Source organism: Aspergillus alliaceus (genome assembly GCF_009176365.1).
Source record: "Aspergillus alliaceus strain CBS 536.65 unplaced genomic scaffold BDW43scaffold_72, whole genome shotgun sequence".
NCBI lineage: Eukaryota > Fungi > Ascomycota > Eurotiomycetes > Eurotiales > Aspergillaceae > Aspergillus > Aspergillus alliaceus.
Window position 1 is genome coordinate 26,861 of NW_022474755.1, and position 23,778 is coordinate 50,638.

At 46.5% G+C, this 23,778-nt stretch overlaps 7 protein-coding genes and 2 non-coding genes across 9 annotated transcripts; 7 read left to right on the forward strand and 2 right to left on the reverse strand.

Moving 5' to 3' along the window:
* Positions 1-495: 495 nt before the first annotated feature.
* BDW43DRAFT_t222 lies at positions 496-568 on the reverse strand. Its single transcript has one exon. It is a non-coding gene; the product is annotated as a tRNA-Thr (tRNA).
* Positions 569-3,690: 3,122 nt separating this feature from the next.
* Positions 3,691-4,292, forward strand: BDW43DRAFT_316293 (uncharacterized protein; the record flags this gene model as incomplete). Its single annotated transcript, XM_032048259.1, has 2 exons — positions 3,691-4,227; positions 4,281-4,292. The coding sequence occupies 2 exons, from the start codon at positions 3,691-3,693 to the stop codon at positions 4,290-4,292; spliced, it is 549 nt and encodes a 182-aa protein (XP_031894824.1).
* Positions 4,293-5,414: 1,122 nt separating this feature from the next.
* Positions 5,415-5,817, forward strand: BDW43DRAFT_316294 (uncharacterized protein; the record flags this gene model as incomplete). The annotated part of the gene is made up of 2 exons (XM_032048260.1): positions 5,415-5,487; positions 5,570-5,817. 2 exons carry the CDS (start codon positions 5,415-5,417, stop codon positions 5,815-5,817), a joined length of 321 nt encoding a protein of 106 aa, XP_031894825.1.
* A 627-nt stretch (positions 5,818-6,444) lies between these two features.
* BDW43DRAFT_t221 lies at positions 6,445-6,535 on the forward strand. The gene has a single exon. It is a non-coding gene; the product is annotated as a tRNA-Val (tRNA).
* Positions 6,536-9,351: 2,816 nt separating this feature from the next.
* Positions 9,352-9,983, forward strand: BDW43DRAFT_316295 (uncharacterized protein; the record flags this gene model as incomplete). Its single annotated transcript, XM_032048261.1, has 2 exons — positions 9,352-9,501; positions 9,558-9,983. The coding sequence occupies 2 exons, from the start codon at positions 9,352-9,354 to the stop codon at positions 9,981-9,983; spliced, it is 576 nt and encodes a 191-aa protein (XP_031894826.1).
* A 1,623-nt stretch (positions 9,984-11,606) lies between these two features.
* BDW43DRAFT_292526 (uncharacterized protein) lies at positions 11,607-12,824 on the forward strand. The gene is made up of 3 exons (XM_032043729.1): positions 11,607-12,249; positions 12,323-12,473; positions 12,545-12,824. Exons 1-3 carry the CDS (start codon positions 11,681-11,683, stop codon positions 12,566-12,568), a joined length of 744 nt encoding a protein of 247 aa, XP_031894827.1. The 5' UTR covers positions 11,607-11,680; the 3' UTR covers positions 12,569-12,824.
* Positions 12,825-13,180: 356 nt separating this feature from the next.
* Positions 13,181-14,266, reverse strand: BDW43DRAFT_323365 (SDR family NAD(P)-dependent oxidoreductase). Its single transcript, XM_032049727.1, has 2 exons — positions 13,614-14,266; positions 13,181-13,547 (listed from the first exon to the last, which is right to left on the reverse strand). The coding sequence occupies exons 1-2, from the start codon at positions 14,236-14,238 to the stop codon at positions 13,300-13,302; spliced, it is 873 nt and encodes a 290-aa protein (XP_031894828.1). The 5' UTR covers positions 14,239-14,266; the 3' UTR covers positions 13,181-13,299.
* Positions 14,267-14,942: 676 nt separating this feature from the next.
* Positions 14,943-16,255, forward strand: BDW43DRAFT_323368 (alpha/beta-hydrolase; the record flags this gene model as incomplete). Its single annotated transcript, XM_032049728.1, has 3 exons — positions 14,943-15,399; positions 15,472-15,591; positions 15,666-16,255. 3 exons carry the CDS (start codon positions 14,943-14,945, stop codon positions 16,151-16,153), a joined length of 1,065 nt encoding a protein of 354 aa, XP_031894829.1. The 3' UTR covers positions 16,154-16,255.
* Positions 16,256-20,931: 4,676 nt separating this feature from the next.
* On the forward strand, positions 20,932-22,033 carry BDW43DRAFT_323370 (uncharacterized protein; the record flags this gene model as incomplete). Its single annotated transcript, XM_032049729.1, has 3 exons — positions 20,932-21,043; positions 21,107-21,350; positions 21,402-22,033. The coding sequence occupies exons 1-3, from the start codon at positions 20,975-20,977 to the stop codon at positions 22,031-22,033; spliced, it is 945 nt and encodes a 314-aa protein (XP_031894830.1). The 5' UTR covers positions 20,932-20,974.
* Between the last annotated feature and the right edge of the window lie 1,745 nt (positions 22,034-23,778).

Consider the following 23,778-nt stretch of genomic DNA (forward strand, 5'->3'; position numbering starts at 1 on the left):
GCTTAGGCGACTTCAAATTCTTCCAGAGTTAATGGAAGCGGCGCTCTCACTCCATCGAAGGGATTGGAGGCCCCCGACGCTGCGCACTTCGTGATGATTGACGTAGACCTTTTCAGGCTTCTGCTAATTTGCCCATATCAAGAGGCTCGCTAACTGAGCTTCCCCTGGGGCTGACGCTCCCGGGTTTGTTGGACGACATATCTTGGTCGAAAATATAGACGGAGTGAAAGAGGGGGCCAAAGGATAAGACGCTAGAAGACAGTGAGGGAGAGAGCGTCAGGATGTTTTCCTCAAGCACATATCTCGTTATGTAGTGCCTGTCCAAGCTGCGATGGGGTGCCGCTGGGTGGTGGGCTCATGTCCCTTTCACTGGTGATACGGCTCTAATTTTGCTATACCTAGTTTGGGCCTAGCATGCGTGGCTAGATATGTTGAGTAAAATTCGTTTGGGTGAGTGGTAAGGAAGGGTGAAGTAAAATGAGCAAAAAAAAGTAATGCTCACACTCGGATTTGAACCGAGGATCTCATCATTACTAGTGATGCGCTTTGCCAACTAAGCCATGCGAGCCGGTTGTTGAACATCGCTCAAAATAATGAGTATATGAAAGTAAAATATATTGTAAACGTAACGGTTTCCCGAGGTGAGGTTAATGCTCAGTTTCGCTGGTGATAAATGACCAGGGAAGGGTCGCACCCCAATAGCGAGAGCGAGCATCGGTGATATTGGGATCATCAGAGTTGTCAAGCGAAGCCAGAATAGACGGGCCAAGGTCTCGTCGTTCAGCCGTCAACAAGACTGCCAGCACGAACCACTTCATTGGACAATTCGAGTCCCAGGCCTCACCTGGTGATAGCTGGTCGAGATTGAAGGGTAGGTTATGCGAGAAAAACCGGTCAAGTAGTCTCAGAAAGTGAAATGCCTGGCAAGAGTCAAGAGGATTATAGTCATCAGTTTCTTTGTTTCTCTGTACTGCCACATAACTCCGAATATTTAGGCCTCGAATTGCTGTAACGTTTAGATGCTCCATGCTCCACCTTTCGAGGAATCATGCTATCTTCAAAGTTTGCAGTTGTAGCAATGTCGCCCCACGCGGTATATTAAATTCGTCCTGGCTGTGGCCCAGCCGCCCATCGAGAGATAGTACTTTGTCGAGGTGTAGGAGACCTGTGGGATGCTGGTGGAGCTTATATGTTTTGAAGCTCAAGAAGGATTCCATGGAAGTATGCATATCAAATTGATCCTGCATTAGCAACCCCTTGTTAATGATAGTTCGATGTAGCCTTCGGGAATTCCAGTAAGCAACTTGGGCACCTATGGTAGTTCATTTCCTGGGAAATCATGTCAGCCTTGGCTGTTCCATTGAGATGCTTAATGTGTATAAGAGGGACCTGCGGGGGATGATTGTTTAGATAGAAGCAAGCCGAAATCGCTATCACAGGCTGAGAGGCGACTCGCCCGATATTTCTTCAGTACCTGAATTATGGCGACATTATAAATCTTCTTGTGTTGAGTATAGTTTCCTTTCACGACGCCGGATATTGCAGTCGTGATCTCCTCATCCTACTCGCGACTTTTTTTTTTACACAAGTTCCATTTGAAATTGTCTTTGTACAACTGCATTGTCTATATAACCGAGTCTTTTGCCCTCAATGAGCAATAGTGGCCTATCGCTCTTCTCAGACCCATGCCAAATGATCTGTTCTCCGCACAACAACTGGATTAACTGAGTTGAGAATATTATCCTGAATCCCTTAGACCGAAACCGTAAGTGTCTCCATATAGGTCCATATATCACCCGAAATGAGTGCGGCAAAGGACGAAACGTGACAAAGGTCGTACCCATGTATATGAGGAAGTCAGACAGTATCGCCAGTATCAGCATCATCTTCCCTTTCATAGGGCGATATGGTCGGGATCGCGATCTCGAGCTAGTAAACGAGCTTTGGTACTTGAGCGAGACTGTGTCCACAATATTGGGCGTCATGATGAATGTGTATTTTCGCGCGTGTCGACAGAGCTCATCAAGCCCCCAAAGACAATGACCATCTTGTCCACGCAAAATACCGCGGTATTCATGATGCCAGCATCTACCCACAGAGTGTAGGTATCCCCGATGCACGCTCATATATATCATTCCATGAGGCTCCGTTTTATTGCATCGCGATGACTGAGACGCATCAAGTTGGTGTAAGAGGACCATGGGCAGCGTCACCTTTGTCAGTGATAGTCGAGGCAGATTTAACTTTAAAGAATGGTTCGACATGAAGGGATAGCTCGAAGAATGAACTTGTCACCTTCGCTCTTCGGTAATGCCAAATGTCTTTGAACTCTTTGTGGAATATGGTTCTGGACTCTTGGTCAGGTTTGTAGTAGGATGCTATCCTTCCCAGGCTAGTTGACATACTTTAAATTGGATGATATAGTCGGAGACCTATAGTATGTAGAACTCGTATCCAGCTGCATGGAGTTAACTATGCAACAAGAGCCAGTTTACAAGGCCAGATGCTGCACCATCCCATGTCCCAACTCACCAAAGGTATTAATATTCCATACAAAGAAAAAAGGCTCAAATGCATCTCCCGCGACTCCAGCCAGTTTGAAATCTGGACTGGTTGATCCTCGGCACCATGTGTGCCTTAGTGTTGAAACCCACCTCGGTGAAAGAGAGGACGTCTCTCGGCGAGAAAAGCTAGGGATATTTCAGTGTCTCAGCCTGCACATATTAACCAGTTCGTAAGTAATGCGTTGGGTACTGTTTACTTACCGGCCAAAAGCATCCCATATTGTCACGATGGGTAGGAGGTATGTTCCTAACCTCGTTCAACGATGTATAACCTTCTCCATCGCCAACAATGGTGTATTTCTGGAACACTTTGAAGATTTCCCAGCCCCAGTCTCGATATATCGAATCTTCCATTACCCGCCACATGACGAAGGGGCTTTCAACCGTCTCTGGACGGTGCAAGTTGTGCGCAACCAGAGGCTTGATGATGAAGTCATTCTCCCAATCTTAGACTTTATACTTGCCTGCAAAGACACTGTTCTCGGAAATGGCTTAAGGCAAATACCCTCCGCTTCAAGCCAAACAATCTCGGAGGAATTGAGAATCAGCTAATATGCCTTCCTAAGAATAAACTTTTATTCCACAAAACAATGCCCTCTTGTAGTAAATCCTTCTCTTACCAATTCATAATCACGAGAAGCAAGATTATTACTAAAGCACGGTACAATCCCCAGTCCACACAATCCAGAGTACCTGTCCCATCCAAATGTCAGTATCTCTAGCACAATTCATACGCAAGATATCCACAAAGCTCAATCCCATGTCCCTTGGCTAACATCAATCCCTCGAAGAAAAGAACCCAATCCACAGGCGATCAGTTGCAATTGCAATCCCTCAAAGTATGCAGTGTCACCTAGGCTCGAAGATGACATCCTAACCCCGCGACAACCCCCACCCCTACCCCCAATTCCTCTTCATCGGTGTTAACATCCCTATAGTGCTATCGAACAGGAATCCAAGTGTAACCTCAACCCCCACCAGAAGAAATAACTCAACGACCACAAGACATCAAGAAAGGTGAACACAGTACGCTCAGTCACTCCCCCGGATAACCGGCCCCCAAAATCAACAATACGCTAACATATCCAGCCATGAAATAGTTAACAAATAGACCTACCTACCCACGATGTCGACGCCCACTTCACCTGCCAGCCCAACAAACAGCGTCATCCGCTTAAATGAAAACAACCCCCTCCTGGCCTCCTTCCAAGCGTACGAAGAATGCATGGACAAAAAGGGTTTAAGTCTAGAAGAGGAATCCAAGCTCCTGAAGAAGGAAGTCGAGAGCCTACACTACCAAATCCAGAACACGCGGGTGGCACTTTCGTGTCAAGCCGAGGAAAGCGGGGGGCTTATTGAGCTGAATAATGAGTTGAGCTATAGGGTTAGTGAGCTGAATACTCTTCTCCGGCAGAGACATGGTGATATCGAGCAATTGAAGGCTGAGCGGAGTGCGAGGGATGATCGGATTGAGTGTTTGGGAGCATGGCTTCGGGAAAAGGAGGCGTTGGTTGATAGAATGGAGGCGCAGCTTACTGCATTGCAGCGGGAGGTGGATGAGTGTGAGCATCGGCTTGAGAGGAAGGATAGGGAGAGTGCGGGGCTTAGGAGGACATTGTTGAGATTGAGGAAGAGGATTAAGGAGTTGGAGAAGCCTTCGCAGGTGTATTCGGTTCGGGGTGGGAATAGGAGTGATGGGAGGTCTCACGGACATAGGAAGCAGGTTAAGGCTAGGAGTTTTTGGCATTTGCTTTATTTACTTTGGCGTTGAGTTGTGTGTGTTGTGCGCCTACGGTTGCTTTTATCTGACATTTCTCTTTGGCGTAGATTCGCAGGTGTCTAGTGTTAATGTAGGATTTTTATTATCCATACCTTACAGCACTTAGCTCAGCGCTACTCCATTTATCACAGGTAACTAGAGTGCTGGGATAGCTGCTATGCACTATGATTCCCCTATACCTGTCTTAGGGAAAAAAAAAAAAAAAAAAAAGAAGGAGAGATTCTATCAGCATGTCAGTCAGAGCTTCAAGATGGCATGAATGAATATTCTGGATAGGGTAGGGTTCACGGCCTACATCAGCTGCCCCGAACCCATGGGAGATCAGCCAATTAGATTAGCAGATCTATACTGGATAAGTTGCAGAAACTGAAGCAGGAGAACAGGCCGTGGTGAGGTGTGAGCATAGTTACTATTAGTGCACTGTAGGAGTTTCATAAAGTCGACAAAAGAAAAGTAAACGTTAAAGAGAGAACTAAAATAGATTTAGAAGGGATGTAATAAAATAGGGTAGCACTCCTTACAAAATATATTTACCAAGAGTGGGATCCGATGCGATAATTCCCAATATTGAGTTCAGGGTGGAGAGTGTTTCCGAGGAGCTGAAAATAGGAGGAAGTTGTCCCTCCTTAACCTTCGACAGACAGCCTAATTCACACTTGTGCTCGATTGCTATTAGACTTAAATCTTGCAAGGTGCTATTATTTTGCTAAAAGTTTGAGTAGAATGCTGCCTGCCTGGCGATTCTAGAGTCTTTTGTGTGTGAATTGAGCATGGTGGAACATGAGCCCATTTTTGGTCCACCTGAAACACTCGTCTGGAGATATATTGTTAGGGGCTCCAAACCTTTCTCGCACCTATGATTAGTGAACACCGATCTTGAAATAGTCTACAGCGAGGTCTTATCTTGAGGCAGCAGATGATACCCTGCTAGCAAAGTTACCACAAATTCAATCAAAGGATTCTCTGGCCGTGTTATATAAAAGACCATGAGCTTCACGCTACCATGTCAATTTATCTCTCACTCTATTCCACTGTGAATTTTACTCCAAGAAAATCCCAAAGTTACCACCATGCAGATTATCCTAGCACTTACGGCCATGCTACTGGCACCGATCATCTCCGCCGCTCCTATGGCTGACAATGGTATGGTTACCTTCTCTTGGTCATATCCCTAGTCTTAGATCTTAGATGGTGCAGTACTAACAGTCGCGACTCCTGTATATAGCTGTCGACAAAAGGCAATTGACGAATGCTCTGCTCCCCGAGGGCCACGATAAATATGTGGAACAGGATCAGGACAATGGATTGTTAGGAAATCTTGGCTCTACCCTCATGATTGGCTTTGACCATGCCAAATATACGGTTGATCCTCCGAGTGCGGCACAGCCTTTCAAACCGGCAGAGAGTTCCCCAGGTCGCGAAGCTCATCGAAAAGCCCATTTGGCCATATACGAAGGAATGAAGAACAACTAAGCTGAGGTCAATGGAGAATAGGTGGTTGCAATTCTAATCGTGTGATTCTTTTTGTGCTGATTTGTGTTATTTTGTTATGCCCACCCCTGGTGAGAAGTACCTGTAATGCTATAATAAGGACCGGCTTCCCTGGGGGGCCTCAGATATATATTTCAATAAAGTATTTCTGCGCAGAAGTAACACACATTACAACCCAACTTTAGTAGCTATACAATATTCAAGCCTCTCACCTTCACATCGACCTCTGGAAGTAGTAGAGTATATTCAATAGTAATAGTATATGTATACCATCCGATCACTAAGGAGTTGTACATTGTGGAATAGCTTGTAAGTTATTCATATTAAACGATATCAAAATGATCAGATTTTTCGATCCTATGAACCTATCTCTAAGGCCCATCTAGGTGGGAATCATGAGGCCGTTTATATGTGGCCTGATCACCACAGTATTCAACAATCCACATACTTCCGTAGGTGGTCAATCCACCAGGCATATGTCAGGTACCTGTGATACTAGGTAATTTCATGGGCGTATTCAATATACATTTCCTAGATTGTATGATCATTTCAAATTCTATATACTTTCTGTCTCATATTCCAAAGAGAGTCGCAGAGTAAACAAGAACCAGTCACGTGGTCTAATGGTTATGATATCTCGTTCACAATAAGTGAACTTACAAATCCGAGATGGTTCCCGGTTCGATCCCGGGCGTGACTACTAATTTTTTATATATTCATTTTCACCACTTAAACCCCCGTCCTCCACTCTTGCTTTGTTTGAATATCGGGAAAGCAAAAACGAATGTCTATTTTTGCTTTCCCTCATTCTTATTTATCTTAGATTCTTAATTTGCCTGACGGATGTGCGGTAGCTCTATAGCCACCACTCGGATTAAGTGGTTAATAGTAACTCTGGAAGGATATAGATGAGCGCAGCCCTAGAGAAAGAAAGTGGTAGAGCCCTCTTGACTATAAGCCACAGTGCTTTCTGGGGGTAAACAAACACACAGAGATCAGATTGACCAGTATGGCCAAAAGCACAGTTGCATATAATACATACAATGAATGGACCAGATGTTATAAGACATAGAAGCTCAAGGGTTTGTTGTGCAATACCTGTACAGTGAAATTAATATCGGATCCGAGCACATTAGGTGCTATCTGCTTCTCTTTGTGAAGCCATGATATAGAGTCGCACTGCAACATTCGCCCCGCTTGCCACGTTCCTCATATGTATCGTTTCCAATCATATTCTAGTGTACAGCTCAACTATTGCTACTCGAATTCAGGTCATGGACTACCCCCTGACGCTGTGGCGCGATACCCCTTGAGGGCCCTTGGCAAAGAAAAGAACATGCATCTTGGCCTACTTAAGTATCAACGACAAAAGACACCGAGATTTATAAATGCGGTTCGAGGCCCTTGCAGTTTTTATTCACAAGCATATTCAATCCACCCTATGGTATTGTCAACAATTCCTTTCCGCGGGGCAAAAACGTTCCACCCTCTAATCCTAATTGTTCTCTACCCATCAGCTGCAGTGACCAGGGCTCAAGCCGGAACTAACTCAAACCAACTAACTAGGACACCAAGTTCATACACACAGGAGATATTCGATTATGTTCGAACATCCGGATCGTACCAGCAATCACCGCAGCAGACTCAATACCACCCGAACTACAGAGACCCGCAGTAGCAGCGCCACGGGATATCATTCCCGAACAAGATCTTGAACAGAGCATTCCTGAGGCCGGGGTGCCTCCACACTCACCTGTCACGCGGCGCGAACCACCGACCGACGCCGCTCCATCTAAGAGCCTACCCGAGCTTGGATCGGTCGTGTTCGGACCACCACCTCTACCGCCCCAAGTGCTGCCTCCTCAACCCCCACTAAGATTGATTGGAGATTGCGGCTGCCGATGACAACGCCATTCGGAACTGGTCTTAAATCGTTGTTTTGGCTGGGATGCAGAACGGGAAGAGCTTATCGCACAAGGAAAGTAAGGATATCTTCTTGTTCGAGCCGCTTTTGTGGGCATGTATTGACAGGTATAGTGGATTCGGGATTCAGAGAGGTGTTTGCTGGGGCTGTAAATGGCGAAAGCTCTCTGCTAGCCAATTCCGAATCGAATGTGCGTGCAATAATGTGGCCCGGGGCCTTACTACCCTCCCGAGAAGGAACAGACAAGCAAGCGGCTGTTAAGACATTTAACTAAGGTGACTATTTACTGGATAACGGACTGCTTTGAGCTTAGCTAACAGTCTCTAGATGGAGTGTTTAAAGCGGTAGACAACAACCTCGTGTGCGTAGTGTAAGGATTGGGTTTGCTAAGTAAAAAGGGGTAGCTTATATATATTGGAAAGCATGCTAAGAGGAGTGAAAGTGTACTTCGGGACAGATGATAAACAATCACTATTTCATACGTAGGTCGGAATAAACCTAGGCTACAAGTATAATCTATGTAGCATTCCTAATTTATTGTTTTACCAACCTGTCTCATTAAAGCAACAGGCGTTATACTGTTATTGTGGCACCATGCCTACTCAGTAAAGCAAATGAAGTTTTTGTTAGACGCCAGGGTACTCGTATCGCAACCCAGTAAGTAGACTATGGACAACAGGACACTTTGACATCCTGGACATGGAACATAAAAGCCCATACCAGCTTACCCAGTTTCCCACCATTTGCCATATATACGGGGGTCTTGGAGAACTGCGTTGGTCAGGTGGTCACTCAACAGCTCAACCCGCCGATTGCACTACAATGCTCTTGAAGATTAGTATCTAGTTGTCGGGCTCCAATATAAGTACTTTGTACTGGCGTCGACCACCCTAGGAGAAAGAAGTAAACATCATATTCTGATCAATAGGAGGAGCTTTGACGGAGAATGCTAAGATCTTTCAGGTCGTCACATCTATGGGCGATTTGGTGATCTCGCCTCCTATATCCATGCGATGGGTCTACATCGCCAGCAGTCAAGTAGCTCATCGGTTCCGTTCTTTCTCTCGGAGGCTCGTAAGAGAGTGTTTGCGGCATTCTATCGCACCGATAATAACTTGGCCACATTCCTCGGCAGCCCCCCTCGACTTCTATACTATTACTGCAGCGTCGTTCTACCCTTGGATTGATGACGACAGTCTGGTCCACAATCATGGTTCCCTCTCCTGGATCGACCAACAGTGTGGGACCAGACGGGATGGAATATTGCGGAGGCAACCTCTAGCGCCAAGCTTCGTCCCGCAACAGTGATCCGATTGCGATATATAGTCACTGCGTCACGAGAACAAGCTATGGGCTTGTCCCTTGGTCGGCGGTCGGTGACCTTTAGTGAGGAACTTCAGTATGCAGCAATGCATAAAGACTGTTCTACAAAGAGCGAGGGCTAACCTGCTTGTAGGGCTACCGTATCAGGAATGTAAAAGCCTGTGGGACAAAGTCCCGTCTCAGTTTCACTACATCAAGCAATCCCGGGTGCCTGTACGCCGAACCAGCCCATCATCAGTCTGATAATCCACCTGGAGTATTTCTACACAATGATTCAGGTAGAGCGTATCCGATGCCGTGAAATGCCCGAGGCCATGACAGACCTTCTCGACTCAGCAATGCAGATCATCTCCGCAGTCACCGATTATACGAAGCTTCGTGAGCAGGAAGCCAGCATTCGAAAGCCGTATACATGGATTGTAAGGCTCCCGAACGCTGTATTTATTTTTTCCTTGCTTATCCCAAGATTATTCAGTTTTCCTTTTATGCAGTACCGGCAGCAGGGGTCGTGGCGACTGAGCTGCATTGTTGTACCCTGCCCAACGTATTACTCCCATGCTCTACCCCTCGGTGCAAAATTATCCGTGAACTGAGTCTGCTAGTATCCTGGTTTGAGGGTGCAAGTCCGTCCACCAGTGATACATATCAGGTATGTGTAGAGGCTACACAGGCGATGACGAGTCTCTTGGACGAGACACTGGACTATCCGTTAGATGGGCAAATAACGAATGGTGATGGTGGTGCTCGGATAGAGTTCCCCATCCGTTATTCCCATGGATCTGGTCCTAACATACAAGAGAAATTACCGAGCGTTGCTGGGTTTGAAGCCAGGGAGGAATTCCTGACATGGCTTGATGACTTGGGCCTAGAAGCCACTGCTCATGAGCTTCTATGTCAGTGAACATAACGGGGCCCTCATTGGCTGGCTTTCTGGACCGTGGTACATTGAAGTGAAGAACACTCTATGTTCAAGCAAATGGTGAAAAGGCAAGACCACAGAATCTGCAGCGTTCGCCGAGGGTCGGGCGCAGAAACAAAATTGACCGTGGTGGCTGGAAGACTGAAGTTCGAATCAAAAGTTGAGCACGCCCAAGCAAATACCAAGAACAGTGAGAAGATAGAGAAACGTAAGAATATGATTAAGAGCTTGTAGTTGGTGTTGGTACCAAGCTCGTCATGTAGCTAGTTAACTAGAAGATTATACCCCAGAGTCCACCTTGTTACTTTATCAGAGGTCTCGACATATCGTTGCTCAACACGCTCTCCAGACAAGGCTAGAATATAAGCACAGAGGATGTCTCAAATGGGTGCATGTGCTTGTTTCTTTCTCCTTTATGCAAATATTTGCTAGCTGTTGTCAGCTCGCCGACTGCATTCCAATGGCCACCGATATGGCTGCTCAACGAGGCGAGAGAGCAGTAGCTACATTTACCATTGACTGTATACTCTTCCGTAACTCATGCAGTATTACTAACACCAATCATGAATTAGGATCTATAACTTCCTTAGATCTAAATATGTGGCCAGTACCTTCATTACTAGTACGTGAAAGCCTTTGATATTAATGCTTATCTTAAGTGACATGGAAGATCTAACGATTAATTATATGTGACGAGTGATACGTCAGTTGTATTGCGAGGCTGAAGCGTGATGGAAGTTTTACATTTTCATGCATATCTTCAGCCCATACTGGTCGGCGCTTGGAGCAATATGGCGGTATAATAGGACACGCATATCATTCAGCAAATGTGACCTATTAACGTGTTTATGGGGACCTAATTGGTAATGGCGCCTGATCGGTACTTAGCTTGCCGGTTAGAGATCCCTATAGGTAGGGTACATGACTTAGGTAGTTACTATGCTTGTAGCCTTGTACAGATATCTGTGGGAACCTGCCCTCATCGCCGCCCTATTGGATCAGCCACCTACGGTCGTGTTGTTGTCTACCCCTGTTGTCTGCGTTTGTCATACTTTCCACTGGTGCCATCCTCCTAGAAGGTCGTGCATAGTTATGGGAATTGAATGTATATTCCGTCTAATGACGGATCCTCATTCTCTTACCGGCATATCATGCACGAGACGCGGATTGAGGCAGCCAGTTACGCATCTCGGCATACATTTGGGGTCCTGGACTGCGGAATAAAAAACCTGTAGTGGCTACGGGTTGGGGCGAAGATGTCATATGGAGGTTATTCTGGATTAACAAATTGGGGTACGAACTGAATCCTAGGCCCTAGGATTCTGTTTCTAAGTCAAGTAGGCCCTAAGCGACAGGCGGAGAACACTCAGAAGATGTAGCGGTGCCACATCGAACGCCAATATTTTCTAATGAAAGGTTAAATTGTGCATGAACACGGCTACTAACCTGCAAATCCTTATCAAGTGTGAGATTTCCGAATTGCTGTGTAGAGGTCAGAACACTACCGGGTACCGTCCGTGCTGACTATTGGCTAGGGTATCCCCACTTTGATGCATATTGTGGAGGGGCAGCTTTGAAAACCTGTAAAATCATGAGGTGTTGTTACTCAGACATAATTTGAGCCACTCGTAAACCTATGCAGATCGGCTGACATACACGCAGATCCTGCTGCATTCAGAATGTCTGCTCGACTACAAGGCAAAGTTGCGATCGTCACTGGTGGCAGTAAGGGGTATGGAGAGGGAATAGCGACGAAATTCGTGCAGGAGGGGGCTAAAGTGGTGATTGGAGATGTAGATGATACCAACGGAGCCAAGGTTGCCAGTCGGTTGGACTGCACCTTTGTGAAAGCGGATGTCACCCAGCGTTTGGACTGGCAGAGCCTTCTTGATACGGCGGTACGCGTATATGGAGGACTCAACATTGTCGTGAACAACGCAGGCTATTGCAACGGGCAAAAGCCTACTGAAGAGGTGACAGACACTGAGTTCGAAAAGCTTATCAACATTAACTTGAAGTCTCTCTTCTTAAGCTCCAATGTGATCCTGCCCTATTTCCTTGGACGTGACCAGCCCGCGGTGTTCGTTAATATTGCTTCGGCCAGCGCTCGACGGCCGCGGCCGGGATTCACATGGTATGGAGCCTCTAAGGCCGCTATTATCAACGCTGTCAACGCCATGGCGTTAGAGTATGCACCAAGGCAGATTCGATTCAATAGCATAAATCCGGCCGGTGGACTTACGGATATGTATGTTTGACCAGGCTCCTCCACATTATTGACTACCACTACGGCCTGGCTGATCTCATTCTGAGGAACGTAGGACGAAGGACTTTCTGTCTCAGCCGGAGACCCGAAGCAAATTTCTAGAGACTATCCCAATGGGAAGGCTTTGCAAACCTTGTGATGTTGCAAATGCAGCATGCTTCCTGGCCAGTGACGAGGCAGACTATATAACAGGCACAATCATTGATGTATGTTTACTGATCCTCTACGATACTACATGGTGGGTGGTATGAGGGACTGATTCAGGTGACTATCCTAGGTTGATGGTGGCCGCAGCGTGTAGGACTTGTTGACTATGCATCCGACAACCAAAGTTCCGATTGGAAAGAGCTGTCCTTATCACTAAGTATCCGAGCTTAAGTGCTCTAATAGTTGTCAGCTCCAGCCGTATCTCAATCGAATGTTTGCAATATTTGCTATGGCCATATTCGTCGTTGTCTATGTTTATCTATAGTCATGCCTTTGATGAAGGGCTTTAGTTCTGATACGCGAGATACACGAGTAGATCACGAACAATACCTACTGTGAGTAATCATTGACTATGAAATACTGATTGGCTTTAACGCCCCTCCAACTTAAAGACACTTTTAAACGGACAAGCACTATGGACCAGATGTGTTATTTCTGCATCTTATAACTGAGATGGTCTCAACTGCTTGGCGATTTCATTCCTATTCTGAGCGTAAAGCCATTCTATTTTAACAAGGAATACCTCCGTGGCAACAAGCCTATATTGAGGTAAGCAATATCGCAGGTACTACCTTGAATCAAAGATTATAGTTGGCGAAGTAGAACTGAGACAGATATATTTCTATATGGAATAATAGATGTCGCACCTGTCAATCACTCCATATTACCGAGCGTAGTATTAGTATACTACGTTGTGATAGGGGGGTGGCTATATGAAACCCGATTAAATTATTTCGTTCCGCATCGTCTAACAGACTCAGCCTCTAGACCGCAGATTCAGTGATACAATTGTATGATCCATGATATTGATTTCGAAGGGCTATTCTACGATACCTGCATCGTTGAGTCGTGTAGCCCCTGCATTCCAATACCGGTGGCCGCTGTTGTGCCAGCATCAACTGGAAGAGCGACCCCTGTGACCCATCGACTAAGATCGCTGGCTAGGTATCGGACGGCACATCCCACGTCCCATCCGTTGCCTTCCGTCTGTAGCAAGCTGCGAGACCTGCGTGCATTGCGTTCGCTGTCGCTCAAGCCTTGGCCACCATATATCATTGGTGTATACACCATACCTAGTAGACACGCAAGACCGGGTCAGTGTAAAAGAGGAAATAGAATAATACCATAGATATGCTCACCTGGACAAACACAGTTAACTCTGATTCTTTGCGGGGCATGATTAGCCGCCATGGCCCGTGTCATATTCACAACGGCTCCTTTGCTGGTCGGATACAAAATATTGGGCGTACCCCCTCGCAGCCCAGCAACACTTGACATATTCACGATCGCACCAGCGCACTGACCTTTGTTGCGAATCATTGCTGGAATCGCATATTTGGCCATCTGTACCATGCTGGCCACGTTGATCTCTAGCCCAGTCATAAAGGCCGCCATATCGACCTCCACTGCGGTGCCCTTCGGCCCCATTATGCCGACATTATTTACCAAGATGTCTAGCCGTCCATATTTAGATGTGGCCAAGTCAACTACACGCTGGCAATCTTCAGCTTTGGTCACATCCGCTGAAACCGCTGTGCCGGTCCCGATGTTGTCCTTCTCAATCATATCAACGGTCTCCTGAGCCAGACTGTGATCTAGATCGACGCAAATCACCGCGCATCCATCTTCTGCGAGTAAGACTGCTGCCGCGCGCCCGTTCCCAATTCCTCCTGGAATTGCTCCGGCGCCAGTAACAATAGCGACCTTGCCGTGCAGTGATCGCGAGGGGCGCTGAAGTGCTGGGTGGGTGCTGGGTTCGGACATTTTTTCTCGGGGACAGTCAACATCGGACACCGTAATGCAGGTTTCAATGGTTCTCTTTAATTAAAGCGGGTGCTTATGTTTATTGTGTTAGCGCGTCGGATGGAGATATCCCACAATGAATACCGAGGTGCCTCGGCTTTCCCTCCGAATCGTGGATGGAGGGTCGGATAGGTATGCGTGTGCCCACAATTAGCCGGCGTTGTTTTAGAGACAAAGATAATTAACACGGTATAAAAGTACTACTGCATTAAACGGGTATATATCTAACTTGAACATATGGCCCACCACATTGCTTATCTAGATAGACCTGGGACTTGGCCGAGAAGATCAAGATACCAAGTAAGAGAAGTAGCTTTAGCTTTATCAAGCGACGAGCGGGTAGATGGCGGATTTCTATCCATGTAGCTCTTAGAGTGGACGCTTCCAGTGGGAGGTAACAAGTATACTTCTCCTCAAAGTTCCCCACTCCACCTCACTTAGGTCGAACAGGGATGCTCTCTACGCTTTGTAATAGCAAAATCATGGCGGGGAGGAGTATCGCTGCTCCCGACACCGAGTACATGCTATCGCCGCCAAGTGTTTAATCCCACAATCAGTTCTCTTTCTAGTATCGACAGATTCTGTGTGAAACTCCCTCGTAGAGAAGCGAGTATTCGATACTACAAAACAGGCTCAAAGGATTTTTATCTATCACACCCATCAAGATGGTGAAGCTGTGGAAATTGCTCCTGCGGAACCCTATCCGCTCGTGCCGCTTCATCCATGCCTTTGTCACACAGGTGTTCATTGTCACTCTCAAACGGGCCCTACTTCCCGGATGGCCTCACTATCAATCATATCGCTTGCAGCTACAACGATGCTATTGGGCGTCAAGCTCGTTCTACTTCCCTGAGGTCGTCCACCGCCTGCCTGTGACTGATTGTCCGTCTAACGAAGCACGCAGAGTCGGCTTGGACTGGTCTGGCTATGTGATCCCCGGAACCAAGAATTTGAAGGACTTGCAATTCAGCGACCTGAACCCAAACACATGCATTGCGATCTATGCCCATGGGGGTTGCTATGCTCGCGGAGAAGCTAGGATGTACCTCAACTACATGAAGCGGTGGACGCAAGGCGCAGCAGCCGTGGGACTGGATATTACATTTCTCAGCGTAGAGTACCGTAAGTGGTAGATCTCCACCCAAATCATCAGGTGAAATTATTGGCTAGTGAATTAATGATTGAGATACCTAGCACTCAGCGATGAAGCGCCGCATCCCGCGCAACGGGAAGCCTTCCTCAAGGCATATCAATACGTGCTTGATCAAGGGATCCCCGCCCATAATGTTATTTTCATGGGGGATTCTGCAGGAGGTACGTTGTTATGAAACATTTGCTACAAAATGCTCCCACAAATGGTCTCGAATATCTAACCGAACGATCAATAGGAGGTCTGTGTGTGCTGAGTGCGTTCGAAGCCAAAAGGCAAGGCCTGCCACAGCCAGCTGGGAGTGTCTTGATCTCGCCCTGGATGGACATGGCACTACGAAGCCACGTCGGTGGTAATGCACTCGCTGAGACTGATTACGTCGCCGGGGCGAACCTGACCATGCCTAAGTTTGTTGCAGCGTGGTTGAACGGGGTATCGCCTAACTCACCCGATGTGAATCCACTTTGTCGCCCCCCGTCTGACTTCAAGGACCTGAACCCTTTCCTGATAATGATTGGGGGTGGGGAGTTCGCGTTACATGATGGGAAGGATTTGGCGGCGCTTTGCGAGGCTGCTGGCCTTCTACATCATTTAGAGATCGAATGGGGCCAGCTCCATCTATATGCACTTGGCTCACAATGGGTCAGCCCGGAGGTGCGCCAGAAAACAGATGCAATGATCTATCGATGGATTAGGGAATGCCTGGATAGGGCCACAGCAGCTTAGAATATTTGCAAGCGGTTCCTTGATCTTGATTAATAGGAGTCGGAAATTTGTTGGTAGTATGGAGTTCGATTCCTGTGTCTAGTGCTCTCCGGACTGATGTACCACCATGGACGTATTCGTGTTCTTGAGGACATATTGTTGGAAATGGATGAGCAGGCCGTGGCACGAAAATGGGAGTACGGTCTATCAAGTAATGTCTAGATGTCACCCTCTAGTAGGAAATGGAGTAATAAACTCTTTCTCATATTGGCAAGCATTTGAAAATATGTTAATGAGGGTCTCTTGGCTGCTATTGGGCTTAGCCAGCCCCCTTGCCTTCCATTAACTTGAGATGGGCAATGAACCCCGTGCTCTGGAGAATAGTACATCAATATGGTGGACGGCTGCGAAAATCTTGGTTCTGTTCTTGTTGGCGATAGCTCCTTGCTCGAGCGTTTGCTTTACCGGACTACGCCAAAGTAGTAATTAGCACGACTCACACTTGGACCGGACCGTCCAACAATTTCCTCGGTCGTTCTTCGAATTGCACACTTTGCTAAGACGTGCGTCAGCTATTCACAATTCCTTGATACTACCACCATCAAGTTAAGTTAATTGACTGACTCACCCTTCAGGTGTATTTCTTACCGTGGGCTACTCAACATTTGTGATTCACAGCTACTAACATTCTAACTAGACATCGATTTGGAATCAAAGAACTAGTATCCTGGCGGCTGACTGCGCGCTCGCGCATCCACGCTGGCCTAGTCCACCCCTGCGAAGGAGAAAGAGAATAGTCCCATGCCGAGTAGGGCCATCATATCTTCGAGATTGTTGTGAGGCTGACCAGACCCTCCATGACAGGGTACTGAGTGCCAGCACGCTCGGCTCCTAGAAATTTAGACACCAGCATCCTGCGTTACGGCGCCCATTCATTCATTTAACGAACGAGCTTCCAATACATCGCGCTTAACTAGGCTTAGTAAGGGCAAGATCCATTTTCTGAGCGCTGGGTGGGGAGCCTGCTGATGGAGACCCTGATGAACGGGTTGGACTACGGTTCGTTCGATTTTATCGCCAAAATAACCTCCAGGATTCCCAAAATTAAGTATGTCTATCAACCTAATGCGGCTTGTTATATTGTAAACACACTCCTACAGATTGCTTGAATTCCGTTGTTCACACGGTGTGATGTTGCGCACTGTTAGCAGGGGTATAATAAGTCTAGGGATATTGCGAGCTAGCTATTGATACAGCTGGATATATCACGAACACTGCTTGCATACCTTTAGTATAGCTCCTATCATGTAGCCCGGTATACTATGAGTCACGCAGTAAACCAATTCTTTACCGTGTCTTGTCCATTCGAAGTTCCTCTAGTGTCAGAATATACTGCCCTTGTGGCCTTCGGTGTTCAAGGTAGCATTGTAAAAGATTCACAAAATTCTTTTTTTATCAAATACACACGCGTAAGACAAATGGTTGCCCGACAAATCCAAGCATGTTTCGTATGAGAAATAGGGTTGCATAGTCGTAGAGAAGAGCCCTTCAAGTGAGATAGAATTAAAACGCGATATCAGAAAGAGACCCTGTGTACATAGTAGGGAACTATCGATGTAACTGTTCAATTCATTCCACAGTCCAGAGAGCAGCTAGATTCCTCAGGTAATCACTTATCGACTTACTTTAGTTACTAGCCTTTTAAGTGCAAAAGGCTGTTACTTGTGGCGGCACCGTAACCCTACATTGGAATTTTGACGTAGATGATTTTAATAATAACTCGCATGAAATGTCCCAGCCAATTAGAGCACGAATAATATAAATAGAATCGTTAAGCCTCTGTCGTTCCACACGCTTACAGGCTTACCCATTCGAATGTTGCTGGAGATAAGATTTGAAATCCCGGCTTGTTCAACGTCTCTGGCGCGCCTCAACCCCGGTCATGGAGCGGCGCTGTAACGCCCACCAAGGTTAGAACACTACATCACCTCATCATGTTTGCGTAAACCGGGGGCGGAATATGAAACCTATCCATTAATCTAAACTTCTCAGCCTGGTCTATCGCTCCCAGTATGTACCATAAGTATCTGGTCGGCCATATACATGCAGAATCTACCACAGTCCTTTCCTTCACAAGTAGCTGGAAGCACGACGGGCAAGGATACCTATATAATGAGATAAGTGTACAACGCTCGTATTCAGACCAAATTGTTATTCAATACGTCACTTGCTGATATGCATGAGACCTGAAAAGGGCAATAGGGGCAGTATATAGGCCCCTCTAATTCACAATGATTGGAAAGAACATTCCCTGAGAACATCGCCAGATCTACAGACCCTCGGCAGCAGCTCACCTCACGCACAACCATATATAGGTGCAATTCTACTGACAATCGATCAACCATCTACTACACCTATTGGAACAGCCAACAGAGCCCTCTGCCCGCCAGAATCCACAATGAAGCCAATTCATCTCATGTATACCCTTCTGACAGTCACCATGGCTTACCCGGAACAAAGCAACATTTTCAAGGTATAGCCTTCCTCCTAGCCCATCTCGAGTATTCACTCACGACGGCAGAGGGCCGGCTGCAATAATCCATGCGTAAGCAGCATGCCGGACTGCTCTGAGCCTGGTGATAATGTGTGCAGTTGGTGCAATCCAGTGAGTGTATATTCTAACCCCTGTCTGAATCAAACTAACAACGACGGATAGGAGACAAAGGTTTGCGAAAGGAAAAAGGTATTCTCATTCTATACGAGTATTCGATGTTATGCTAATAGCTCGGGAACAGTATAATCAATGTGGTACAAAGTGCTCGCTTAATCGAGATTGTGCGTATATCAACGGCCCCTGCGAGTTTTGCGTTGAGGTTCGTTGCTCGATCTTCTCCTCACGGCACTTAGGATAAGGTAAAACTAACGAGTAATAGGGCGTTTGTGGAAACCAAGCCTGAATAATTGGGCAATTTGGGAGGAATGCTTTAGTCCTCTGGGGTATTTTTTTGCTTTTTTTTTTTTTATCACGGAAGTGATTCAACATCACTTTATCTTTGTATTCATAGTTTCAGTATGGATTAGTGACTTATTATGAATCCCTTTTTCGAGAAAAGGTGACTATTAATCAACCATGAACTGCAGTTCTATGGATCAGTAGCCACGTGCGGCCGTTCCTGTACATATAGAGGTCAATTGAACATCACCAGTACATGTGTTCGACATTACGATCCTTGAAATCGCCCGAGAGTTAGTAACTTGTTATTATTATTATTATTAATCAAGTTTAACGTCCTTATCGAGCCGTTGACTATGACAGACACATGTGCCTAGGCAGTGGTCTAGCCACTGCCTCTAGATAGCCCCTAGGGACTCTGTTAGCCCCCATGTTTCTTTGTATGTTTATTCTAATCCTTTTCCTCGCCCGAGCCGCCTATCTGCGCCTATATTAAGTCAACATATCAGCGCTCCGCGTCTCGACTCCATCATAATTAATGTGGTCGATGGCATAGCATATTAGAGCGGGGACGAGGCATAGGATGCACATGCTACCAGGACCGTGAGACACATAGAGGCAACTATTTTGCAGAGAGCAGCATAGGCACAGACCGGACAATGAAAACAAAAGTGTGTATTGGACCTCATGTATCATCTACATCTCAAAGTGTTATAGTCACATACAGCCCTCGCGGACATAGGCATGGCTATCACGGGCTTCTTGGTTGCCGCCACGCATGCGGCCTGGGCGACCTCAATTGTACCCTATCGCGCGGCAATCTTCTATGCGGACGGAACGGCCGCTGTTTCAACCGCTCTGGTTCTTGTGGCCCGGCTGAGGGTGGATGGCAAGTTGGTCCAGAAGATTTAGCGTTCCTTTCCCACTATGATCTGGGCTACTTTCAGAAATGCTGGAGCTGCTCTCTTATAATCTTTTGTCCTTAGGCTGACGGCAAGTTGATCGTCATTCGCCTTGTTTGATATTTCAATTGTAGCAAATCCAGAATTCATTTCAACTGATATTGTAGTCGATTAGGCTGACTGGGGACTTAGGCTCAGTCAAAGGAGTGATGATGAACCACTGTATGTCTAATGGAGTGAATGGGAATATCATTAAGAGCGAGCGGAACATTAATAGAAAAGGTTTCACTGTAAAGTAAAGGAAATGTGGGCATGTAAATTAGTAGGGAATATGCTTCGTTCACCTTCGATCCAATGTCTCACTTTCGGTCAAGGGTTATAACTTGCGGTTACTACAGTTAATTTGAAACACTTTTTAAATATCGTGGGTTCATTCTTTATACTACTATAACCTCTTTCATTTGCGGGTTTGTTGAGACACTTATCTCTCTAAAAACAAATACTGACAGCTCATATTTGTTAGGCTTTTCAAGTATACTGCCAACCAGTGTATAATTAATTACATCCAGTATATATTGATTATTACTAACTCTTTATAGGAGCCTCGGATAGAATGGATATACGTCAATCAGACCCCTGTACGAGCAGAAAGACAGTCTCTTGCAGGTTGAATTCAAGGACGGTCACCCAGTCGGCCTTGCCTCTTCATGAAGTGTCCGCTCAATAGCTGGTTTATTCTGTCAGCGACTGACAATGGCCATGGGAACTAATATGCAAACCGCTTTGGCATTGGTGATCTTTCAGTTTTATTTTTATCTACTAGTGCTTGGCAAGGGGGACCCACTATCACGACCCGGCGCCACGCTGTATACGTAGCCTCGACATGACTTCCTCCTTATCGCATCTGCATTTCCAGTATAAAGAACTTCAGCTCTTCACATTACTGCCATACAACGTGTAAAATCTCCCCTAGACCATTAAAACAAAATGACCAACCTCACAACATGCGAGGACAATCCTTTCCAAGTTCTCATCACGGAGACAAATAACGATGCGGTGAGTCACGTAAAAAGCGCCCAAGTCTTCAGTTGAGAGCTCCATAGTAATCCTCGACACTAGGCTGAATTGCAGTCCCGCTACGAGAACCATCGAGTGAATCGAAACACGCAGCAAGCTAGGAAGATCCTGGCACCGGACTTCGCAGGCTGGAATCTCGACGAAGTCTTAATGCGCCTCGATGGCCCTGCACGGGAAGAGGGATATGTCGATCCTCGCAACTGCCTGGTCATTTGGGCCCGGCCTACTTCCCCAGTTCGGGATCTTATAAAGTTCGTGCAAAAGGCGCTCGGTAGCGTGGCTCCATGTAAGTTCCCTCTACTTAGGAACAAATCAAGATGCTGACTATTGTCCACAGCTCTCTGGCTCATGCCCCCCGAGAACCTGCACATAACCGTCTTGGAAGTAGCCCATTCTTTGACCGAGGACCAGATTGACAGACTTGTCGACACTCTGCAGTCGTCACAAAGCATATCCCCTGTAGAGATAGCGGACTATTCATTCTCTCACCGCACGCGCCTTATTAAGCCTATGGTCAGCTTTGATTCTACGGCTATGGCACTTAGCTTTGTCCCTGCAGCCGGAGAAGCTTCCGATGCCCGGCGGAGTACTGCAGATGATACATACAGTTATCATCATCTCCGTCGCGACGTGTTTGATATGGTTCGGGCGGCTGGTGTACCGGTGGCGTCACGGTATATTGCTCCTTCGGCGCATCTCACCATTGCTCGGTTCATCACTCAAGAAGGCTTTGTGAAGCAAGGGGCTGGATTGGTTGATGCTAAAATAGATCCTGTTAAGGTCAAAGAGTTGACTGATAAAATCGAGGAAATCAACCAAAAGTTACAGGCCGAATATTGGCCTGACCAGAACGGGGTCAAGGCTGAGGGCGAGTGGCTTGTTGGCCAAGGACAAGGGCTCATTATTCGTAGAGGCCGTCTTTGGTATGGCGGGGGTGAGGATGTACAGGTTGGGCAGGGATATGCGTGACACTATGCTGGTGGTAAGCGATCCGAGCGACTTCCGGAACTGACATAAGTCGTAGAAAACTACATGGATATAGAATGAACATCTACTTAGTAGCCACAAATAGAACCCCCATATGCATTATCCAAGCTCCATGCTAGATTTTGTGTCGTAATTCGTTTCCCGAAACAGGTGAGCGGAGAGGCAATTTCGATTTGGAGACATACATACGGCCCAGCTTGTGGTGTCGGTTTCTAGAGCTGAGATTGTATTGACAAACAAACTGCGATCCAGCCAGCCGGCCTTCTATTGTCTGGAGACTCAGGTCGGCCCATGCAACCTGCTTGTTTCTCCATAATCTCTGCATGTTGATAGATTAGGAATTTATACGTCGCGGTGGTAAGCCTGCTTTGCTCACAGTAATCTCGACAGGCCCTTCAATCTCATATATGTCCATCGTACGAGGACAGGAAACGCAGCCATTGTACTCCGATGTGCTCTGAAGAAGACAATAAAACAATTAGCCAAAAGAGACAACTATCGCCGGGGTGGTATACCAGCAACAATAATTACACACAGCTATTCGATGAGGCAAGCCAGGGATGACTTCCTGCTTCAGCTGCCTCCCCATGGCGTTAAGCAGGTAGCACGTATCTCCTTTCTTTTTGGTTCATCAAAATGTGCTCATTCTTTCTTTTTTTCTTCCCTAATTTATATGGAACACCTATACTATAAAGAGACTGTCAGTTCATCCAAGGAGGAAGTCTCACAGTCTCACTGATATTGTTCTACTCCTTCATAGTATCAGCTCTAGTCGACCAGCGGTCTTTCGATTTTCTTATACTCAGTCCTCTAGCCATCAGATCAGGATCCGCTATCCCTATCCGAGAGAAAAAGTACAAGATTTCTTTTAGTAGTGATGGCCAAACCCAGGTTTTCACAGCTGATCGCGATGGATGGGTTTACCTAAAAGATGGGCAGGGTGAGGAGCGGCAACAGTGGGTGTGCACATTCAAGGACGAGTACGGATTTGGAATGATGAATGTCAACACCGGTACCCTGCAAAGCTTTGATAATGATGGGTGGATGATGCTCACAAATTACCAGAATAGCCGGGAGAGCTTCGTATTCGCCCCTCGGCCTACTGGTGGATACCAAATGTCCGTGGCATTTAATGGCACTCCCAGATATGTCCTGCCGTTCAAAAGCGGCGGAAAGGACTGGGGTGGGCTGCAAAAACCACTGATACCGATGTTACTGTCTATCTCGAGGAGCTTCGTCTCAGTAAGTTGCAAGCTCACATCTTTACTTCCAAAACCTGTCTTTTGACCTTCTGTTCAGAATAGGCGCACGATTGAACATCGGTGAGGTTGCGCCTTGATGAATCAGGCATTGGTCTTGTGTCACTCTTGCTATGGGATTTTGTCCTCCATGCTGAGGTTTTCCCCTATAGCTCCGTGCGAATGTAAAGACGAGGCTTGAGGTTCTTCTTTTTTCTTTATTGTATTATAAAGTACTAGAGAGAAATTTATACAGTTTGTGATATTTCATATATCCTCCAGTGTATCCCGTACATATGATAGGTTATCTCTTCGTTTTGTCGACTCCGGCTATCCACAGTGGCTATTTGGCCGGCTCTCGGGACTGATACTATCAAGCTCCACCTACTTGTGGACGGAGATCTTGGGCCTGGTCTCCCATGCCAAGTCTGGTCCATCCGTAGACACGAAGAATAATATTAGCTACCTATTTAAGACAACTCAGAAAGC

What these genes read in the sequence shown, in the direction of transcription:
- BDW43DRAFT_323365 (XM_032049727.1), bottom strand. Translation starts at nt 14,238, where the DNA reads ATGTCCGAACCCAGCACCCACCCAGCACTTCAGCGCCCCTCGCGATCA. An exon ending in AGTTAACTGTGTTTGTCCAG is followed by an intron (nt 13,548 to 13,613) that starts GTGAGCATATCT and finishes CGTGTCTACTAG; the next exon opens with GTATGGTGTATACACCAATG.
- BDW43DRAFT_292526 (XM_032043729.1), top strand. Translation starts at nt 11,681, where the DNA reads ATGTCTGCTCGACTACAAGGCAAAGTTGCGATCGTCACTGGTGGCAGT. An exon ending in GCCGGTGGACTTACGGATAT is followed by an intron (nt 12,250 to 12,322) that starts GTATGTTTGACC and finishes TGAGGAACGTAG; the next exon opens with GACGAAGGACTTTCTGTCTC. An exon ending in TAACAGGCACAATCATTGAT is followed by an intron (nt 12,474 to 12,544) that starts GTATGTTTACTG and finishes TGACTATCCTAG; the next exon opens with GTTGATGGTGGCCGCAGCGT.